Genomic DNA, 24163 nt, shown 5'->3' on the forward strand with positions numbered 1-24163 from the left:
TAGCAAAATTGATCATCAAGAGCCAGTATTAGCAACCTTTTTAATAAATGAATATTTTTCTACCAAACAAAAATTAACATTTGTATTATAATAATTTATATATTGTGTTATAGTTTTGTTAAATATAAAATTGTCTTTAATATTTTGTTATTTATATCTAATAATTCTATTTTGATCTGTAAATTGTATCGATGTGGAATATTATTGTATATGAATGCCGAATAAATAACGTAATAATATTTATAGATACATGTAAATACTTGATAATTTCAGTTTTTTATTTGATCAAATATTTTGTAAGATCTTTTAGTCACATTTAGAATTCCTTATATCGCCAATTTCGCTATCTCTTAAATAAAAGAAGCAAAAGTATCATAAAATTTTGTAGATCTAAAAAAATTTTAACATAAATACATATCACAAAATAGTTGTGAACCTCTGGCAATTATAGCGCCAAATCTAGAATTTTCTACTTGTTCACAGATGTCGCTTGAAATGAAAACTATATAAGCGACATGATATTACGCGCCGGCGTCATTTAAGAAAAACCAACCTGCAAGTTAGTAAGAGTGTTGTTCGCTGTGAAATTGAACCACGTGTTTGTTATAAATTGCGCTGAATCTATATTATTGAAGCTCATTACTATTTAACTTTAATCAAGTAATTTTTAATTGAACCAAGAAAATGCCGGAAGAAATGGAAACCGCACCCGCGGAGGTGGAGACCTTCGCCTTCCAGGCGGAGATCGCCCAGCTCATGTCTTTGATCATCAACACATTCTACTCCAACAAAGAAATTTTCCTTCGTGAGTTGATTTCTAATTCATCTGATGCCTTGGACAAGATCCGGTATGAATCTCTAACCGATCCTTCGAAGCTTGACAGCGGTAAGGAACTTTACATTAAAATCATTCCAAACAAAAGCGAAGGAACATTGACTCTTATTGATACGGGTATTGGTATGACAAAGGCCGATCTAGTCAACAACTTGGGTACCATCGCCAAGTCCGGCACAAAAGCTTTCATGGAAGCGTTGCAGGCTGGCGCCGACATCAGCATGATTGGTCAGTTTGGTGTAGGTTTCTATTCCTGCTACCTTGTGGCTGACCGTGTCACAGTACACTCTAAGCACAATGACGATGAACAGTATATGTGGGAATCTGCTGCTGGAGGTTCGTTCACGGTCCGCCCTGACCACGGCGAACCTTTGGGTCGCGGTACTAAGATCGTGCTCCATGTTAAGGAAGACCTTGCTGAGTACATGGAAGAGAACAAAATCAAGGAGATCGTTAAGAAACACTCCCAATTCATCGGCTACCCTATTAAACTCGTAGTTGAGAAGGAACGCGAAAAGGAGCTCTCTGATGACGAGGCTGAGGAGGAAAAGAAAGAAGAAGAGAAGGAAGATGAAAAGCCAAAGATTGAGGATGTAGGTGAAGATGACGAAGAAGACAGCAAAGACAAGAAGAAAAAGAAGAAGACCATCAAGGAGAAATACAGCGAGGATGAGGAACTGAACAAGACCAAGCCTATTTGGACCCGCAACGCTGACGACATTACCCAGGAGGAATATGGTGACTTCTACAAATCACTCACTAACGACTGGGAAGACCATCTAGCTGTAAAACACTTCAGTGTTGAGGGTCAGCTCGAATTCCGTGCACTTTTGTTTGTACCTCGCCGTGCGCCCTTCGACCTCTTCGAAAACAAGAAGCGTAAGAATAACATCAAATTATATGTACGCAGAGTATTCATTATGGATAACTGCGAGGATCTCATTCCCGAGTACCTCAACTTCATCAAGGGTGTGGTTGACAGCGAGGATCTGCCTTTGAACATTTCTCGTGAGATGTTACAACAGAACAAAATTTTGAAGGTAATTAGGAAGAACTTGGTTAAGAAATGCCTGGAACTCTTTGAAGAGCTTGCAGAGGACAAAGAGAATTACAAAAAGTTCTACGAACAATTCAGCAAGAACTTGAAGTTGGGTATCCACGAAGATTCCCAGAATCGCTCCAAACTTGCTGACTTGCTCCGTTACCACACATCTGCATCTGGTGATGAAGTGTGCTCTCTCAAAGAGTACGTATCTCGCATGAAGGAAAACCAGAAACACATCTACTACATTACTGGTGAGAACAGAGACCAAGTAGCCAACTCATCCTTTGTTGAGAGGGTTAAGAAACGTGGCTATGAAGTAGTCTACATGACTGAACCCATTGATGAGTATGTAGTCCAACAAATGAGGGAGTATGATGGCAAGAGCCTTGTCTCGGTCACGAAGGAAGGATTAGAACTTCCCGAGGATGAAGAAGAAAAGAAGAAGCGTGAAGAAGACAAAGTCAAGTTTGAAGGACTCTGCAAAGTCATGAAGAACATTCTAGACAACAAAGTAGAGAAGGTTGTAGTATCTAACAGGCTTGTAGAGTCGCCATGCTGTATTGTAACTGCCCAGTATGGTTGGTCTGCCAATATGGAACGTATCATGAAAGCTCAGGCCTTACGTGACACCTCTACCATGGGCTACATGGCCGCTAAGAAACACCTTGAAGTTAACCCTGACCATTCCATTGTTGAAACACTGAGGCAGAAGGCAGAAGCTGACAAGAATGACAAAGCTGTCAAGGACTTGGTAATTCTCCTTTATGAGACTGCTTTACTCTCTTCTGGTTTTGCTTTGGATGAGCCACAGGTCCACGCTTCCCGTATCTACCGCATGATCAAGCTGGGTCTCGGAATTGATGAGGATGAACCTGTCCAAGTTGAGGAGTTGAGCGCTGGTGATGTCCCACCCCTAGAAGGTGATGCTGATGATGCATCCCGCATGGAGGAAGTCGATTAAGTCATTCTGCATACAGCCATGTTGTAATGGTGTTTAATCTTTACTCTCATATTGTTGATGAAGTGCCAACACCCATATATGGATATAGTTATGCGTCTCAACATCAAAATGAATCTAACATCCTAATTCTCTATACTTAAACAATTAGTGTTCGATGAGGTATTGTCATTTCATCTGACCTGTGATTGTATGGCTAAGTTTTTTTTGTGCACTGGTGTACAGCCAAAGACTGATTTTAGTTCAAATTCCAATAATTAAACGATTACATGTAATGTAACAATATCTGGTTCTTTTTATTTTGCTTACCTTATTTTACATTAATAACAATGCAAAAAACAAAACAAGTACTTCAAAATATAATATAATTTAAAAAAATTGTCTTATTCAAATCCTTTTAAGTTATAATTATTAACGGTATGTTTGCTACAAAGTTTACAATGCATTGATTTAAAAATTTATAGAATTAATAATAAGCTCTGATATATATTCTAGACTGAAAATATTGAATTAAAATTAACACAAAGTAAAAGTAGTGTAAAGCTGATAATTGCAGTATCTCTATACCAGTAAATTGATCATTTAATGTGGATTGTCCATATTTCACGCAACTACTTTAAAAGTAAATATAAAATATAATTATGAATTAGATTTCATTCTAATATTTAATTATCATATTTTAATGATTCATTACATTGTCTATTTAGTTACAATTTATGAATAAATTGTATGAATGAGATTTATTGGTATCGGACTGTCTGTTTTAATGCTGTTTTATCAAAAAAAAAAAAAAGGAATAAGGTACTTGTTTTCAACTTTAATTTATTAATAATAAATTGTTCAATAATATCTACTCTCAATTTCATTTGACTGCCTTTTTCATTGCATTTGCTAAATATATAATGTTAACCACAGCACCATCTAGGATAAACTTGCAAAACAACTTGTACAAGAACAAGATGGCGTGACAAATCATATTATGAATGTCATAGTGAAAATTTAATGATTCACAATGAATGCAAACGTTATAAGTTCATTGTTAGTTTTAGATAATAATTAATTACGGATACAAAGTAGCTAATTGTTATCAAGATTTAGAAATGACAACTATACAATGATATTCCAGTACATTCTATAGAGTTATTCTAGGTTCTGCGCCTGTGTGACCTACATTCTCGGCCTTTGCGATCAATACTATAAGACCTAGATGATTCAGGTATAATGTAATGGTATGGAATAGATAAGGCTTTATTTGTTTTATCATGAAATTTTTATTGGCTTATGTAACCATATAAATTCATATTTTTTAAATATCAGGCGGCTAGTAGTATAATTTTCTTATGAAAATAAATTTATATTCGAATGAACTCATCCCGAAATGTTAAAGAATATTTTATTTTGATTTTCATTAAATTGTAGTAGTAGTAATCTGACTATTTATTATTTAAAAAAAATTCGTTTATTTTTGTAAAAAAAATAACTAAAAAGTCAAGTCCTATCAATTTAAGGAACCTATATGATTTCATTAAATATAACATGTTTGTAAACATGACTTTGGCTTGCTTCCATATTTACATTAGTTGATGATTTATACACATTTGCATATAAAGACGTTAACTACGATATTTATACAACATCTGATGGAATTATCTAGATTTGATTCTTGTATATAAATTAAATAACAGCAGTACGGTCTTAGTTTAGTATTTATAAGCGTTTACGCGATGTTACTAAAAAAAATTAGGCCTCATTTGTACATACGTTTTGTTACATACACATATATGTAACATTATTATGGATTTTTAAGGGTATATTACTTGCAATCTAACATTAGGACGTCGCCTATGTGTGCTTGGAGTCAATAGTAGCAGTTTTATTAGTTTGTTTAAAATGTTCTCAAATCAGTCAAAAATTTTTTTGGTGCGATCAAACCCCCATTGCTGATCTTACCCAACTCACCCTACTTGTTTTTAGTTAAAGGTTTTATGTTTTAATTAAACGGAACCAAATATTAGTTATTATTTAAGCCACCGGACGAAACTCCAATAAAAAAAAAAAAACAAAAGCAGTAAGTACATACAAATTGAAATTATTCATTATCATCATTAAATAATTGAGTTTATGATTTATCTTTCTTTGGGCGGTGGTGTTCACTTACCATCAGGTCGTCCATTTGCTCTTCTGCCTAAATAAAAAAAAAAAAATCGTAATTGTTTTTTTTTGTAGCAAGAGACTATTAATATCTTAAGGATAGATTAAACGTACAGAATTAGATCTTGAAGAAAGATGGTGTCTTTTAATCAAAGCCGTCTGAAGCTATGCTGGTGCACTTGGGCACCTATGAATTTGGGGCCTTTTTGGTAGATATTTACTACCATGGAAAAATAATTTGCTTATAGCCAGGCCTAAGCATAGTTTGAAATAAATGGTGCGGTAATTTTCGTTAATTTGTAGAAATCCGATTCCTCATACAAATGTATCTACAATCTTATGTCTACAGTATATATATTTTAGCATGTAAAACACGTCTATAGCTTTTTACTTTTAAAATGACTATCGTCACTAGTCACGTCACTATCCTTTTGATAAATGTGTTAATTATTTCTCACAAATATGGCAATTTCGAAAATATACATAGCAGTAAACGTGAGCACAAACGTGTAAAAGAAATTGTCGGTTCTTCGGGGCTCTCTCAGGGTGGGAGCCCTCACTGCCCCTATGGTAAAGACGGTAATGATTTTAATACATAAAAAATATTTTATATAAAGATACAAAAGATGAATGTTAGTAGGTACATTAAATGATTAAATTAATTAATTAAATTACATACATAGGTAAAAATCTAAATAAAAAATGGCTACATACTTATACAAATCATATGACCGATCGAGTACATCCCGTTGAATCGCAATTCGTATTCTCGTATACCGTAAGGATGACTGTGGTGGTCAGTGGAAAATACCTACTACCTGAACTCTTTGGACAATAAACCATGTAAGTCTTCACCCGAAGACCCATTTTTATCCGAAAGTATAGTCCCTATATTATAACTTTAGTCTATAAAGTTAGAAGCCCGGCAAGGAATTTTTCACTTGTTTAATTTCGCTTCTTATTTAGTTGTGTAACGTAGAACCAATGACGCATTCCAAAGTTTTTGTTTAGTCCCTTAGAAGTGCCGTTATTTTCTTTGCCTTTATTTGGTTCACCAACAACTTATAACATTTATTACATTAGTGTAAGATATGTATGCCAGTTGCAAACTTATAAATTACAAAAATAAAATAATAAGCCAATTATAGGTAAACACCGCATGCAATAAGGATTTAATGAAAATTAACAACTAAATACAAAAATAGTTGAAATTAAGTAACAATAAAAATAATTATCTAAAAATATATCTCGAAATGAAAAAATGACACCAATTTTACTCTAAACTTTACTTAAAGCTACAAAGGCCGATTTCAAAAATTTAGCAAGAGAGCTGCTATTCAAATCAGGTAGGTACATAGAGCTCATTACAATGTTGACTTATTCTTGGGATTGGCGAGTTGGCACACATAACTGTTGACCGCCCTGGAATATTCCATAACGTTTTTCATTTTGCTGGAAACCTTAGTGTCAGCTATTAAAAAGAAAGTAGAAGTCAACTTTGTTATTTAAATTTTAAATAAAAATATCAGATCTAATTTTTGTCTCAGACTTTCTAACAATTCCATGTTAGAAATGTTTAGTCTATCATTAAAACTAAGTACGTAAAATTTTGATTTTTCCAGCTACAACATCAAGACTACAAAGAAAGCGCATTTGAACTCGTTCAATGCTAAGCAAATGTGTAGAGTAGCGAAGGTCACCAGTCTCGCCAGACGACACTGCAATACTCTTAAATGAATACTAAAGCTTTGTATAAAATTATTTTTGTGCTAGACTTAGTAATTTCCATTTCTCATTACTTATTATCTTATCTAAAAATATAACCTTTTATTATTTATAGATCTCACAATAGTCGGGAAATGCTTTTTACTTGGTGATAGGGCTTTGTGCACGCCCACCTGAGTTGCTACCGTCAAACAGCAATACTTTATAGTCGTATTCCAGTGTTGGTAGAGCATTGACCATATTAACGATGGTCAATTTTTTCTTAGTTATATTTTTTATTCGATGGTGACCACTTACCATCAGGTGAGCCGCTGAAGAAGATCTGCAGGTCATTCCACCAAAGTCATAATCTTTATTCAATAGAGAAGCATTATGCTTAATTATTTACTGTGAAAAATTAAGCACATTTTATAATTCATCTCGTGCTCAGCGGTGAAGAAAAGTATCATGAGGAAACCTGCATGTGTCTAATTTCAACGAAATTCTGCCACATGTGTATCCACCAACTCGCATTGGAGCAGCGTAGTGGAATATGCTCCAAAGCTTCTATAGGCCATCTCTAGGTCATCTTATACATACATAGGTAATATACAATATAATTAATAATGGAATATGAAACTTTTGCAGTAGGTATCTTCTTTATAATATATTCTAAATCCGTCTTATTTAGTGTATCATTAGTGGATTCGTTTTTCAAAAACGAATGACTTTGTATTTGTAATTAAGATATTAAATAGTTTAAATTAACCTATATATATTATATACAATTAAATTAATTAACATGAATAAATATTTTAGATCAATAAAAGAACAATAAAGAGAAAACTCCACAACGCACGAAAGCAAAAGTCTCTGGAGAAAAAAAATTAATATAATAAAATAGGTACATATAAATTTTAACAAACAATCCGTTATACGCGGGAAAATCAATACGACAATTAACCGCCCTACGCTTTTTAACTAGCTAGCTTACTAGGCTTACGCAACTGCATACAAAACATACATTAACTTCTAGAACGTTCCAGTCGATGTCAACAGCGCATGCGTACTGCCTAGAAAGCATTCTAGAACTTTGCATAACATTTAGCTTCGTTTACGTTACATGAAACACAAAGAACACTAATAAACAATAAAGTTTCAAATGCCTTTAAACATGGTTCACTATTACTGATATAAATCTGTATTAGAATAATAATTTCCGCCCGTGTAAAATGAGGGCTGAGTTTTCTACATCTATACCTATGAACCTCCTTGGTGTTCCAATTTTATTTTGACCAAATTTCATCGAATTCGGTTTGCCCTTTGATAGAACAACAGACAAACAGACAGAGTTACTTTTAAATTTATCATATAAGTATTTAGTATACAATATATTTAGTATATAAGAGACCATGGGATAAAGCAATTTGATTAATGATTAGTAGAAAAACATAAGTAGGTAATCAGTTTCTTGCCAGTTTCGCTCGCTAGAATCTACATTCTGAAACGGTGGTAGCATTACATTAATTAATGAATATTACATTATTATTAGAAGTACCATATCTACTCTAAGAGTTTTTAGTAAATGATTATTATACTTTCCAAAGAAAATATTGCTTGCTATTAATCCTTAATACTCAATTTCAACCCGTGGGCTTTGAGCACTTTTCATCAAGCAAATAATCGTCATCAATCAATCATCCATGACCCCCTAGAAACCCAACCCACCACCAACCAGCAAAGGATGACGCCAGGCAGGCTGACCGTGATGACATCCTACCAACCAGGAGACTAGCCAACTGCGCAGGATTATTATAAAAATATAAATACAGATATAGTTGCTTTAAGATACGTTTCAGAGTCTGAAAGCGTTTTATTTTTAGCTAGCATTGCCACATACTTTATAAAACCCACGCTCCCTGGAATTATGATCTAAATTATTTTTATAAGCTATTATAATCTGTAAAGATAAGGATATAAAGTTTAATTTTGAAAAAATATTAAAATTAAACTTTATCTTCTTCCACAGAATTTAGTATTAATAGATCTTGTTTTTTTTTTTTTTTTCAATTCACAATAAGGTATTTAAATAATAAATATAATATCAGACATCGATAAAACAGTTATAGAGTTAAGTCTATATTTATCTGTGGTCCTACGTATTAAAACTATTAAATATTATATTTACTAATATGGCATTGAAAAGGCCATCAGATATACACAATTTTACCACTTTTTAGTTTTGGTCGCATGTGACAACTCACTAAAAAAAGCAAAAAGAAACAATTTTGATTTATTACTAAAAGATACATAATTATGAAGATGGCGCAGTTCGAACTCATTATGCGGATTTTTGAACGCTATTTTCTAACAAGGAGTTGAATTATAAAAACAAATGAACTTTGTTCATGAAAAAAATAGTGGTAATTATTGCCATAAGCCAAGTATATTTGTATTTAATTTCTTATATATCTCTTTACAATATTTTTTATCAAATGACTGTTGACAAATGAATGAATTTGTAATTGATAAAATACTATTAAACCATATTCATATTTCACCTTCAATGTAAAAATTAAACATAATTGTATACTCATTCAATCCTTCGAGAATTTTCTAGTACCTGCGAGAGTTTGGATTTTCATTCATAATTCGAAGCAAAGCGCTCCTTTTTGACGTATTTTAACAATAATATTATAGTCGTTTCTCTTTCCTTCGTTGTTCTCGATTCGCCTAGAGCGATCATCAGTGTGGTCAGCTTTTTATTTGTAAATGACAGACTTTCAAATTTATATTTTTTAGGATTCTACGATTAAAACTTTTCTATTTAAGGATATGTAAAATATTTTTGTGAAATAATATGAAATGTAGTAAATCAATATGTATAATGGTTATCTGTCAAATATATCAATATTATATATATATATACTATAATGTTTTATATATATATATATATATATATATATATATTATTAAAAAACATTATAGTTCATTTCCAAATTTAAAATCTTAAGTTTTACAACAGTCAGTAAATTATTTTAACTACATTTAAAAGGTAAGATGTTTTAAAATTATATTAAAAAGTAAATTTTAATTTATAAAGCTGTTAGATGTATAGGTAAGGTAGTAAGGTATTATAAATTACTTATGAATGTTTGTATTCTGTAAATGTAAATTTTATTTAAAATAGGAAATAATAAATCATCATAAGATCAAGGAAAACTTTATTCCTAGCAACCCTAAATTGCTCTTCGTGGATATTGCTTTCTCTTTCTATCCAATGCCCTAAATTTCCATTGGTCGATGAAATGTCAATCTAGAAACTTCGTTGCGCGCGGTAACCTGATTGGAGAGTTCTCGTACTACGTAGATTGTTCGCGATTCCTTATTCGTTTAATATATAAGCATCGAGCTTGGCGCGTAAAATCAGAATAATTCGAAATACGATACAGAGCGGACGAACGAGTTCGGTACAAATACAAACCGAAGCGAAGTTTTACAAGTGACTTTACTACAAGTGTTTATTTATACGAGTGTTTATAAGAAAATCAAGCAAAATGCCAGCTATTGGAATTGATCTCGGTACAACATACTCGTGTGTCGGTGTTTGGCAACATGGGAACGTGGAAATCATCGCCAACGACCAAGGCAACAGGACGACGCCATCGTATGTAGCGTTTACCGACACGGAGCGTCTGATCGGCGACGCGGCGAAGAACCAGGTCGCTTTGAACCCCAGCAACACAGTTTTCGACGCGAAAAGGCTGATCGGTCGCAAATTCGATGACCAGAAGATCCAACAGGATATGAAGCACTGGCCTTTCAAAGTGATCAACGACTGCGGCAAACCGAAAATACAGGTCGAGTTCAAAGGTGAAGCGAAGAGGTTCGCGCCAGAGGAGATCAGCAGCATGGTTCTGACGAAGATGAAGGAGACTGCGGAAGCCTATCTCGGGACGTCGGTTCGAGACGCCGTCATCACAGTCCCAGCATACTTCAACGACTCTCAGAGACAGGCGACGAAGGACGCCGGCGCCATAGCAGGTTTGAACGTTCTCAGAATCATCAACGAACCCACGGCGGCCGCACTCGCCTATGGCCTGGACAAGAACTTGAAAGGCGAACGAAACGTTCTGATCTTCGATCTCGGCGGCGGTACCTTCGACGTGTCTATCTTGACCATCGACGAAGGTTCGCTATTCGAGGTCAAGGCGACGGCCGGCGACACTCACCTCGGAGGCGAGGACTTCGACAACAGATTGGTGAATCATCTGGCGGAGGAGTTCCAACGCAAATATAAAAAGGATTTGCGCACGAACCCACGCGCTCTGCGACGCCTCCGCACGGCCGCGGAGCGAGCGAAGCGTACATTATCATCAAGTACGGAGGCGTCGATCGAAATAGATGCCCTCTATGAAGGGATCGACTACTACACCCGCGTGTCTCGCGCTCGATTCGAGGAACTCTGCTCCGACCTCTTCTGTGGCACTCTAGAGCCCGTCGAAAAAGCTTTGAAAGATGCCAAAATGGACAAGAGTCAGATCCACGACGTGGTCCTCGTCGGTGGTTCCACTCGCATACCGAAAGTCCAGAACTTGCTGCAGACCTTCTTCTGCGGTAAGAAGCTGAACTTGTCCATCAACCCCGATGAAGCGGTCGCTTACGGTGCGGCAGTTCAGGCGGCTATTCTGAGCGGCGAGAACGACTCTAAGATCCAAGATGTGTTGTTGGTGGATGTCGCACCTCTATCTCTGGGTATCGAGACGGCGGGAGGCGTGATGACGAAGATCGTCGAGCGCAACTGCAAGATCCCTTGCAAGCAGTCTCAAACATTCACGACATACTCCGACAACCAGCCAGCCGTCACGATCCAAGTATACGAGGGCGAGCGAGCTATGACCAAAGACAACAATCTTCTCGGCACGTTCGATCTCACTGGCATCCCGCCAGCACCACGTGGCGTCCCCAAGATCGACGTCACCTTCGATCTAGACGCCAATGGCATTCTCAACGTGTCCGCGAAGGAGAACAGCACGGGCCGAAGCAAGAACATCGTCATTAAGAACGACAAGGGAAGACTGTCACAGGCTGAGATCGATCGCATGTTGTCGGAAGCCGAGCGCTACAAGGAGGAAGACGAGAAACAGCGCCAACGAGTGGCCGCGCGCAACCAGTTGGAGTCGTACATCTTCAGTGTGCGACAAGCTTTGGATGACGCGGGTTCCAAGCTGAGCGAAGCCGACAAGAACAGCGCTCGCAGCGCGTGCGACGAGGCGCTGCAGTGGCTGGATAACAACACGCTGGCCGAAAAGGAAGAGTACGAGCATAAATTGAAGGATTTGCAGCGCACATGCTCTCCCATTATGAGTAAGCTTCACGGAGCAGGTGGTGCAGGCGCTGGAACTGGAACCGGTATGCCAGGTGCACATGGCAGTGGCCCCACCGTTGAGGAAGTCGATTAAATTCTTGGTTGCATTTTAAGTTTGTGAGATCTGTTTGAACTGTGTTTGTGATATTATGTCTTAAGACTGATATAATTTAATTTATTGAATTTAATGTATGATCATCAGTTAGGTTAATAATTGCATATTACTTGTTTAATTTAAGGCTACACATGACCATCTGTTGAATAAAATATATGTTGTTTTTTAAAAAAATCTTTGTTTTTATTTTTTTAATAGTAAATTTTGGACATCAAAAAAACCTAATCGAAGCTTAATATGTTACAATAGTCGTTTGAATTTGAAAGCTCGAATTTGGTCGCTTGTATAAATCATAAAAATTTATTTAAAATAATTATTAAGAACCTTTTCACTTCATGCGTGAAGTCTAGCTGCTGTTTCTAATACATACTCACGCAATATTTTTTTTTTTTTACTTATAGAATTTTATCAAAATTTAATCCATAATGAAACAATAAATATGAAAAAGAAAGTCATAAGTGGAAAAAAAGTAAAAAAAAAAATTTAGGTCAGCACAGCACAAAATTATATTATGATAAAACAAATAGGGTTTAAATAATAAAAAAAAATCATAAAAACTGCGTTTAATGGAACTTTAACAAAAGTGGATTATGTGAGTCGTATTAGGTCGAGACTCGAGAGTTACACCCTTCTGTTATACGATAAATACCTATAATATTATATTATTAATTTGATTATTTATTAAATCTTGATGGTTATCTATTGGCTACATACAAATAACTAGAAATTATGTGGCTAGTATTTCGAGATGACTTTATTTTTTAGGTAGGATTTTGGAATTACTCTTTTTTAATTGGTGAAGGATGTTGGTAAAATAGGGGGAACCTCTCACCGGAAAATAAATGTAGTGTCAATATTTGTAGTGCCATCTATTGTTATATATAAATATTAGTTACAACTAGGTGATTTTATTTTTTAAACAGCTACTTAATAATAGATGGCGTTATTAAAATAAAATAAATTACTGAAATTATAGATATTTTTACTTTCATGAAGACATAAAGGCTTTGTACTTACATAATGTTCATTTGTAAGCATTTTAGTACATTTACTTTATAAACTGAAAAGAGACAGTTTTTAAAATACTTAATTATGTTTCGAGTGAAATTTTATTAAAAATTTAAGACATGAGGTATGGTATATATTATGCAGTTTTAATGGAGGATCTAATTTATTTAACCTTATTATTTAATGTTCATAATAATATATTAGAAAATTTTGCCCTTTTGAAAAATTTAGAAGCCTTTCTCATTCAACGTTGAATTGAAATGTAAAGTATGTGAATAATAATTAAATCTAATGTCGAGGACATTGTTCAAATAATCATAATAGGTGCAATAGTTTGATATCGCTTGACTATATAGGTAGTTCATTGCATTGTTATTTAACGACGCTGCTGCCGCCTGCCACGCTAATCCATGTGGCGACATTGCGATACTTTCTTCAGTAAACACTAAAAATATAAAAAGTCAATATCAAACCTCCTGATGACAATGACGGTGATGATTTTTGTAATAAATCATCATTATAACAAAATAGATTTCTAATTTACAGTTTGCTTAAATTTGGAACGTTAGTAATGGTTATTTTTTGGTCCTTACGCATTGGTCAAATTAACTATCAAAAACAATAGTTGAGTTTAATCTTAATACTTGTTTTGGTATATAAATAAGAACAGTATATTTAGAATTAGAATCTACAGAAAATGTTATAAAAAATAATGAAATACTAAATAAAATTGATAAAAAATATTATATAAAGTTGATTAATGGCATTGGATTTGCTACCCCAAATAAATAATTATTGACATAATTTGAGAAAATTGTACAAGCAGAACATTTAATCAGCTCTCAATTAGTCTGTGATGAAAACTAATTTCTATATTATTAAATCATTAAAACCAGGTAGATAGATCCTCTACTGTTCAACTATTTGTGAGACAAAACAAACATTTACCTACGTCCAGACAGACAGACATATAAATCAATTCTTCAATAGAGAAATAAAACAACTAAATACATGTTTATTTTTTTATTATTATTAATTGTTCTTAACCTTCACCAACTCAGTCAGTTAAAAGTCTAATCAAAACCATGAGATTTACTTTGATAATTTGAAATCGTCATTCACAAAAGTCATCAAAGTTATTTCCTTTGTTTTTGTAGGTGTCACATGTGTATCTTCACAAAATATATTTACCATTTCAGTTTCCTTATTGTCTCAATTATTCTATGAAAATAAAGTATCCTAAGAAAAATTATAGTATCTATGTCGGAAATAATTAATGTTTCTAGTCGACATAGATACTGTACCAACTGTACATGTTGTCTGTTCCCCTCAAATAGATTTTTAGGATCAATATGATTAACTTTTTTTCAAATATAACTCATCATGTGCTAGATAACAATTCTTGTGAATGATTCTGTCCTCAGCAATGTCGCTGAGGTGTGAATGTGCACAAGATCTTCCATAGAACTATTGTACAATTATTGCATCCTCCCATTACTGCTTAACCATAAGCAGTTTCATCTATTATAATTCTGATGCTGCTTTCTATGTGAAGACCTGAAACAAAATTAAAAATGACTTTACCTTGAAATTTGTCCTTGTTGTCACATATTTAAAAATATGTATGTATTCTAAATTCAAAATTACTTATATTGCTATGATTTTTGTTTCATTAGTTTTCCATAGCAATTAATATTTTTACAGAGAGTTTATTTGTCTAACTGGTAAATAAACTGACTCATAGCAATCTTTTTTTGTTTTAATTGTAATGAATTAGTGGGAAGATATTGTTGCCTGTGACACAGAGTGATTGCCGACACTGAAGTCTTTCTTCAATAAAATACCTCATATTATTGGTATAAATAAAAAACGATACTTATAATATAAAAAATAATACATGTTTATGATGTCCTAAATATTTAAACAATACTATATAGTGTCTTGTTTAATTTAAACATGAAAAAAAAGAAAACAGCCGAAACCAGTTTTTCTTATCATGATTCAAAAGCAAATTAGATATTTAACTAAAACTGAATTTTTGAAAAAACGGAAATATATTAAAATCAGAATAAAATAATCCTAGTCTATTGAATTTTAATAACACTAACATTTGAATTTAATATTTGTAAAGTAACATTTTAAAGCTGAAATCGTTTGTTTTATTTTTATTGAAGGTAAGCCATTATAATATTTATCCGAATCTATATTAAAGGTTCAATTTTATTAATTAAGCATAAACCAACGTTGTATAGTTAAACTCGATAGTATTACAATTTGTATGTGGTGTATATTAATCATTAAAATAATCAATTAAGTAAATAAGTTTGAAATAAAAATATGCTTTATTATTTTATTACCCGTAGTACTTTTATTTATAAGCATATTTTTTGATGTTTTTTAAAGATAAACTTTTTATATTGAGTTGCCTAATTGTCTTAATGTGTATGAAATAATAACACTGTGATTACCTTTTGTTATACTACAATTCAAGAATTTCGAGAATTTACAAACACCACACACAATAATATCACAATTAAATTTAAGGGTGAATGTCTATTGTCTATTGACTTCCCTTTCTCACAATTGACATCTTACTGCTAAAACTAACAGTAAAGCTTTCTCTTTCTTACGCTTGTCATGTCGATCTCGATTCGTCGAGAACGATCTTCAGTGTTGTCTGTTTCTTAAGTTCAGAATTACAACTTTTCTACATGTAAAATTATGCATAATACAAATATGCATTAACATTAAAACATATATTACAATATTTTAAAACTTTGTTTAATAATTACCATTAATTATTATAAAGTTTAAAACATATTTTACAGATTAAGTTATTGTTATGACCCTCATTTTTACATTTTAATTATTTTAATATCAAATGAAAAATATGCTTAGAAAATGTTATATAAAACATAGTCATTATGTATATTTATATGAAATAGTAGTAATAAGTAATCCTGTTCAATAACTCTATGAAAAGGTATCAATGAATAAATAAAATTTTATATACAATTTTTGACTTAAGAATATTTTTTGTTTTTTTTTTACTATCAAGTTTTGTTAGAAGAATTTGTAAAGTGTTTGAAACATTATAAACCAACTTGTCCATATGGTAACTCTGAATTGACAATATATTTTTAAAGTTGTTCATGGTTATATAGCAATATTATGCTTTAAAAATATGGTTGAAAAATAAAAACTTTGTTTTATAATTATATGTCATGAAATTATGCTCTCTGTTGACTAAGTTTACGCAAAAAAATATTATTTATTTATCTTAAGAATAGGGTAAAACTATTCCGCTTGCAACCCTAAAATACTCTTCTCCGATATTGTTGTTTCTTTCTATCTGACGTCCTAAATTTCTATTGGCTGGTAGTTTGTTAGTCTAGAAACTTCGCTGTACGTAGCGACCTGATTGGCGCCTTCTAGTACAACGTAGATTGTTCGCGAATCCTTATTCGTTTAATATATAAGCATCGAGCTTGGCGCGTAATGTCAGAATAATTTGAAATACGATACAGAGCGGACGAGAGTTCGGTAAAAATTCAAACCGAAGCGAAGTTTTACAAGTGACTCAACTACAAGTGTTTATTTATACGAGTGTTTATAAGAAAATCAAGCAAAATGCCAGCTATTGGAATTGATCTCGGTACAACATACTCGTGTGTCGGTGTTTGGCAACATGGGAACGTGGAAATCATCGCCAACGACCAAGGCAACAGGACGACGCCATCGTATGTAGCGTTTACCGACACGGAGCGTCTGATCGGCGACGCGGCGAAGAACCAGGTCGCTTTGAACCCCAGCAACACAGTTTTCGACGCGAAAAGGCTGATCGGTCGCAAATTCGATGACCAGAAGATCCAACAGGACATGAAGCATTGGCCTTTCAAAGTGATCAACGACTGCGGCAAACCGAAAATACAGGTCGACTTCAAGGGTGAAGCGAAGAGATTCGCGCCAGAGGAGATCAGCAGCATGGTTCTGACGAAGATGAAGGAGACGGCGGAGGCCTATCTCGGGACGTCGGTTCGGGACGCCGTCATCACAGTTCCCGCTTACTTCAACGACTCCCAAAGACAGGCGACGAAGGATGCCGGTGCCATAGCCGGTTTGAACGTTCTCAGGATCATCAACGAACCCACGGCGGCCGCACTCGCCTATGGACTGGACAAGAACTTAAAAGGCGAACGAAACGTTCTGATCTTCGATCTCGGCGGTGGTACCTTCGACGTGTCTATCTTGACCATCGACGAAGGTTCGCTGTTCGAGGTCAAGGCGACGGCCGGCGACACTCATCTCGGAGGCGAGGACTTCGACAACAGACTGGTGAATCATCTGGCGGAGGAGTTCCAACGCAAGTATAAAAAGGATTTGCGCGCGAACCCGCGCGCTCTGAGACGCCTCCGCACGGCCGCGGAGCGAGCGAAGCGTACACTATCATCGAGTACTGAGGCGACCATCGAAATAGACGCGCTCTATGAAGGAATCGACTTCTACACTCGCGTGTCTCGCGCCCGATTCGAGGAACTCTGCTCCGACCTCTTCCGCGGCACTCTAGAACCCGTCGAGAAAGCTTTAAAAGATGCCAAAATGGACAAGAGTCAGATCCACGACGTGGTCCTCGTGGGTGGTTCCACCCGTATACCGAAAGTACAGAACCTGCTGCAGAACTTCTTCTGCGGAAAGAAGCTGAACTTGTCTATCAACCCCGACGAAGCGGTCGCTTACGGTGCAGCGGTTCAGGCGGCTATTCTGAGCGGCGAGAATGACTCTAAGATCCAAGATGTGTTGTTGGTGGATGTCGCACCTCTATCTCTAGGTATCGAGACGGCGGGAGGCGTGATGACGAAGATCATCGAGCGCAACTGCAAGATCCCTTGCAAGCAGTCGCAAACATTCACGACGTACTCCGACAACCAGCCAGCCGTCACGATTCAAGTATACGAAGGCGAGCGAGCTATGACCAAAGACAACAATCTGCTGGGCACGTTCGATCTCACTGGCATCCCGCCAGCGCCACGCGGCGTCCCTAAGATCGACGTCACCTTCGATTTAGACGCCAACGGTATTCTCAACGTGTCAGCGAAGGAGAACAGCACGGGCCGAAGCAAGAACATCGTGATCAAAAACGACAGGGGAAGACTGTCACAGGCCGAGATAGATCGCATGTTGTCTGAGGCAGAGCGCTACAAGGAAGAAGACGAGAAACAGCGCCAACGGGTGGCCGCACGCAACCAGTTGGAGACGTACATCTTCAGTGTGCGACAAGCTTTGGATGACGCGGGTTCGAAGCTGAGCGAAGTAGACAAGAACAGCGCTCGCAGTGCGTGCGACGAGGCGCTAAAGTGGCTGGATAACAACACGTTGGCCGAGAAGGAGGAGTACGAGCATAAATGGAAGGATTTGCAGCGCACATGCTCACCCATTATGAGCAAACTTCACGGCGCTGATGCAGGAGCCGGCGCTGGAGCCGGAACTGGCGCCGGTATGCCAGGCTCACATCGTAGTGGTCCCACCGTCGAAGAAGTCGATTAAACTGTTTAGTTCCTTTTTAGTTGGTAAGATAGCAAAACGTTGTGATACTTTCTGTGAATAAGACTGTAAGATAGTTATTTATTGCATTTAAACTAGTCAGTAAGTTAATTAGTTGTATCTAAGTTAAGGAACAACATGATGATCTTTTGAATTCAATAAATTAATTTATTAAAGTTTTTTTTTTGTTTTTCTTTCTATAACATAGTCAAAGTATCCCTTAAAGTATTGCTATTAAATTAAGAATAACCTTATACTTTTTATTTAATAAAATAGACCAAAATCTGTATTCTGATTTAAATTGAAATTACATAATGTTTGACTGTCAAATACAATCGTGACAGAAAAAAATGTAGCGGAACTCAGAAGCTACTAAATTTGAAGTAAACTAAAAATACAAGTTTTTGTAACAGAAATCGTAATAATTTTGAATTTGAGTGACAATATAAGTCTTTAGATTAATATATTATAAGGAGAATTAGTGTGACTTTCCGAACGTCATGCGTCAAGCTGTCAGATGTCTTTTAAAGGCATTCACTTTTTGGCGGGAAGCAGCGCGTTATACGGTCAGGCGTATCATTGTAAACTGTTTATGTAATAATATTAGCAAACCAGAAATTGATTAAAGTATTTTGTTATTAACTAATTATTATTTTAAATTCATGTAATAAATTTATTAAAAGTAAATTTGTTTTGTTAATATCAGAAGTGGGATTTCCAACTCACTTTTTCTTTTGTTGATTTCTGGTTAATTTTCTATTTATTCTTAATAACTTAATTTTTTTTTTCTTGTTAAACGTAATTTGCGTTTTGTTTTGTGATTAATTGAAATTGTGACTATGGGAAAGCGCAAGTGTAACCGTTCTAGGGATTATAACGTTTCGAAGCGTCGTCATCGTTCCCGTAGTCGTTCTACCCACAGTTCGCGATCTAGAAGTACTTCTAAAAACTCAGAATTACGTGAGTCATTGAATACAATTATCACTCGTCTTAATGCATTAGAAGATAGATCCTCGGTACCTGTATCATCTAATTTTAATAGTGAAAATAATAATAATATGACTAGTGATACTGCTACGAAGATTGTTGAGGCTATCCATCATTTAAAAAATAGTTCTCGCGACTATTACGTGTCTAATTTTGATCCTAATGTTCATAATATTGATTCTTGGTTTGATGAGGTAGATCGCGCACAAAGTATTAATAAATGGAGTGATATAGAATGTTTGTCACGCGTAGGACACTGTCTAAAGGGAGACGCAAAGTCTTGGTTAGACGATTGGGTCACCACGGATCGTTCATGGAGTAATTTTAAAAATGATTTTAAATCCTTATGTGTTAAAAATGTTGATGTGGCTAATATTTTGTATGACGTCATGAGTACAAATTCTGACGATTATCCTACATATGCCGAATATGCTCGTCGTTCGTTACTGCGTTTGCGTATGGTAAAAGGTTTAAGTGAGGAACTAATTAGCGCAATTGTTATACGGGGAATTAATGAACCACATGTAAAAGCCTCAGCTACTAATGGAAAACTTATGCCCAGTGATTTAGTTAATTACTTGTCTACCTTCGTTAAGCCAGTATTAGTTAAAAATGAAAATTCCTTGTCATATAATTCTGGAACACGCAAACACATAATAAAATCACATACGACTAAGCGTGCACCACTTTTTACGACATATAAGTGTTTTTCTTGTGGTCAAACGGGCCACAAACAAGCCGTTTGTCCGACGAATAAAAAGTTAACAATAAACAATAACGATGTAAAACCGAATACAAAAATAACTTGTGCGTATTGTAAAAAACTCGGTCATCATATTAGTGTTTGTTTTGCTAAGCAACGATCCGATCAGAGAAAAAGTCACGTTAATTTTTGTTCTTTGCCTAAATTAAATAATTCTAGAGATGTAATGGTTGGAGTGGTTCAAGGGATACCTATTGATATCCTCATAGACAGCGGTGCTTTAGACGTGTCCCTTATTTCGTCATCCGTGGTTAGTCATTTAGCATGCGCTATGAAACCGATTTATCGTGAATTAAAAGGTGTCGGACAAGGTATCACTCGAGTGTTTTCTTATGTTACTCTCTTTATTGAATTCGAAGAAATCACTCTTGAAGTTGATTTATTAGTTGTGCCTAGTGAGAGTATGAACGCACCTATTATAATTGGTACTGATGTCCTCAACCGTGAAGGCGTAACGTACGTGCGTACAAAATATTTTCAGCATTTATCTTACAGTCCTGCCTGTACAAATGTTTCAATTGTAAAAGCGAATGAACATTCTATTAAAACCCCTTTGGTTGGTAAAGATTATGAGAATCTTAATAACATTTTAAAAGAATATTCGAAATTTATGATTGTTGGAACTGCTACTTCTACAGTAACTACAGGTAGTATGCACATTCGCTTGAACAGTGATACGCCTGTATATTATAGACCTTATAAATTGTCAATTAATGAAAAACTCAAAGTCCGCGAAATAATACAAGACCTTTTATCAAAAGGTATAATTCGTGAATCCGAATCTGCGTATGCCAGCCCAATTCTATTAATAAAGAAAAAAGACGGAACGGATCGAATGTGTGTTGACTTCCGCGCATTAAATAGGGTGACGATTAAGGATAGGTATCCTCTGCCGTTAATCGAGGATCATATAGATCGTTTAGGTAAAGGACGTTATTTTACAACACTAGATATGGCGTCTGGCTTTCACCAGATTCGTTTAGACGATGCATCAATTCCGTTAACAGGTTTTGTCACGCCCGAGGGCCATTATGAATATTTAAAAATGCCTTTCGGACTTGCTAATGCACCAGTAGTGTTTCAGCGTATTATTAATAACACGCTGCGTTCATTTATTAATGATAACAAGGTGATGGTATATATCGACGATATTTTATTAGTAAGTGATACCATTGAGGAAGGGTTAAAGCTTTTGCACGATGTCCTGCGTACTTTAACTAATGCCGGTTTTTCTTTAAATCTATTAAAGTGTTCGTTTTTAAACACCGAAATTGAATATTTAGGTCGTGTTATTTCGAATGGAGAAGTACGGCCATCAAAGTCAAAAATAACTGCTTTAGTCAAATCTCCGGTGCCTGAGAATGTTCGACAGGTTCGACAGTTTTTAGGATTAGCTGGATATTTTCGAAAATACATAAAAAACTACGCCCTTAAAACCTCGTGTGTTGCTCGCTTAACAAAGAAAAATGTTGAATTTAAATGGGGTATAGAACAGGAACAAGTTCGACAAAATCTTATTAAATGTTTAACAAGTGAACCAGTACTCACTATCTTTGACCCAAACCGAGTAACTGAAGTTCACACAGACGCTAGCAGTCTTGGATATGGTGGCGTTTTACTTCAGATTCGTGAAAATGGTAGCAAGTCCGTCGTCGCTTATTATAGTCAGGTCACGCAAGGGGCTGAGGTACGTTATCATTCCTATGAATTAGAGACCTTGGCGGTGGTCAAAGCTCTGCGTCACTTTCGCCATTATCTTATAGGTATTGAATTTAAGGTTATCACTGACTGCAACGCTTTGAAAGCTACACAAAATAAAAAGGACCTCCTACCCCGTGTTGCAAGATGGTGGGTTTACTTACAGGATTTTTCTTTTACGATTGTTTACCGAAAAGGTGTTTTAATGCCTCATGCTGACTATTTGAGTCGCAATCCCATCAGAGTAATAAATAGCATCGATAGGCCACGCAACTGGGCACGGATAGCGCAATCAGGAGATGAAGAGACGCAAAAACTTATGGAACAGTTAGGTGAAGGACAGTTAGATGCTAGTCGATACCAAAAAAGGAACGACATCCTCTACTACAAATATACGCCTGTGGGTGAACAACCACGTTTATTGTGCTACATACCCAAAGGTTATCGATTAAGTTTGCTCAGGATTTTTCATGATGAAAACTGCCATGTAGGCGTAGAGAAAACGATCGGGCTAATTTTAAACCACTTTTGGTTTCCTGGTCTTTTCACATTCGTGAAGAAATACATAAGTCATTGTTTAACCTGTATATCCTATAAGAGAATCCCGCGAGCATCATTACAACCTATTTCATCATGGCCTAAGCCGGATACTGTTTTCCACTCGCTTCATGTAGATATTTTAGGGCCTTTGCCAGAATCATATGGCTATAAACATGTAATGATAGTCATCGACGCCTTTTCTAAGTATTGTCTCATGTATGCTCTCTACAAACAAGATCTTGATGAATTAAAGCGTGTTTTTAAAAATGTTATATCGCTGTTTGGTACTCCACGTCTTGTCGTTACTGATAGGGGTCGAATGTTTGAGTCATCGGGATTCATAAAGTGGATGAATGGTTTCGGGTGTAACATACATCATATAACACCTGAGATGCACCATGCTAACGGTCAGGTGGAGCGATACGTGCGTACTGTACTTAATATGTTACGCATAGAGGCCAGTCATAAAAAGAAGAAGTGGTCTGAGGAATTATGGCGTCTGCAGTTGGTGCTCAATATTACTAAGCAAAAGACGACACAAATGTCTCCATTGAACCTTTTAATTGGTTCTGAGGGGACAACTCCTGTGATACAAGCTTTAGTCCGTGATGTGGCTACTGATTATTCGGGATCAAATCGCCAGTCTTTACGGGAGTTAGCTAGACAAAGGACGGCCGAACGTCTCAAAGAAAATGAAAAGAAACAAAATGAATATGTGAATAAGGGACGTGAATCGCCTCGCGCATTTCAAGTCAATGATTTTGTATTCGTCATTAAGTACTCTCAATCTAAAGGAAAATTAGATCCTGGAATGCGTGGCCCTTATAAGGTGACAAGAATTCTTGAGAATGGACGATATGAGTTACGGCTTGTGGCTGGAGACTATGGCAAGCTGACTTATGCTGCCGCTCAGTATATGGTGCCTTGGAATGGAGAATGGACCCCTGATGAGTGTGCCGCTTTCTTTGATAGTAAGTTATTCCTTGTACTTTGATACTAGACCTTGCTGTGTTATGTCTAGTCTTATGTGAATATCTACTAGACCTTGCTGTGTTATGTCTAGTCTTATGTGAATACCTACTAGACCTTGCTGTGTTATGTCTAGTCTTATGTGAATATCTACTAGACCTTGCTGTGTTATGTCTAGTCTTATGTGAATACCTACTAGACCTTGCTGTGTTATGTCTAGTCTTATGTGAATATCTACTAGACCTTGCTGTGTTATGTCTAGTCTTATGTGAATACCTACTAGACCTTGCTGTGTTATGTCTAGTCTTATGTGAAAACCTACTAGACCTTGCTGTGTTATGTCTAGTCTTATGTGAATACCTACTAGACCTTGCTGTTCTATGTCTAGTCTTATGTGAATACCTACTAGACCTCGCTGTTGTATGTCTAGTCCTATGTGAATACATACTGGACCTTTTAGTTGTTATGTCTAGTCTGGCTT

General features: G+C 35.7%; 3 protein-coding genes across 3 annotated transcripts; all 3 read left to right on the forward strand.

Annotated features, from left to right (window-relative positions):
* Positions 1-524: 524 nt before the first annotated feature.
* On the forward strand, positions 525-3123 carry LOC125073825 (heat shock protein 83). Its single transcript, XM_047684923.1, has one exon. The coding sequence runs from the start codon at positions 685-687 to the stop codon at positions 2839-2841; it is 2157 nt and encodes a 718-aa protein (XP_047540879.1). The 5' UTR covers positions 525-684; the 3' UTR covers positions 2842-3123.
* A 7039-nt stretch (positions 3124-10162) lies between these two features.
* LOC125073826 (heat shock protein 68-like) lies at positions 10163-12325 on the forward strand. Its single transcript, XM_047684924.1, has one exon. The coding sequence runs from the start codon at positions 10251-10253 to the stop codon at positions 12153-12155; it is 1905 nt and encodes a 634-aa protein (XP_047540880.1). The 5' UTR covers positions 10163-10250; the 3' UTR covers positions 12156-12325.
* A 4381-nt stretch (positions 12326-16706) lies between these two features.
* LOC125073770 (heat shock protein 68-like) lies at positions 16707-18899 on the forward strand. The gene has a single exon (XM_047684804.1). It carries the CDS (start codon positions 16815-16817, stop codon positions 18726-18728), a length of 1914 nt encoding a protein of 637 aa, XP_047540760.1. The 5' UTR covers positions 16707-16814; the 3' UTR covers positions 18729-18899.
* Positions 18900-24163: the final 5264 nt, after the last annotated feature.

The sequence above is a fragment of the Vanessa atalanta genome, chromosome 25 (genome assembly GCF_905147765.1).
Source record: "Vanessa atalanta chromosome 25, ilVanAtal1.2, whole genome shotgun sequence".
Classification (NCBI taxonomy): domain Eukaryota; kingdom Metazoa; phylum Arthropoda; class Insecta; order Lepidoptera; family Nymphalidae; genus Vanessa; species Vanessa atalanta.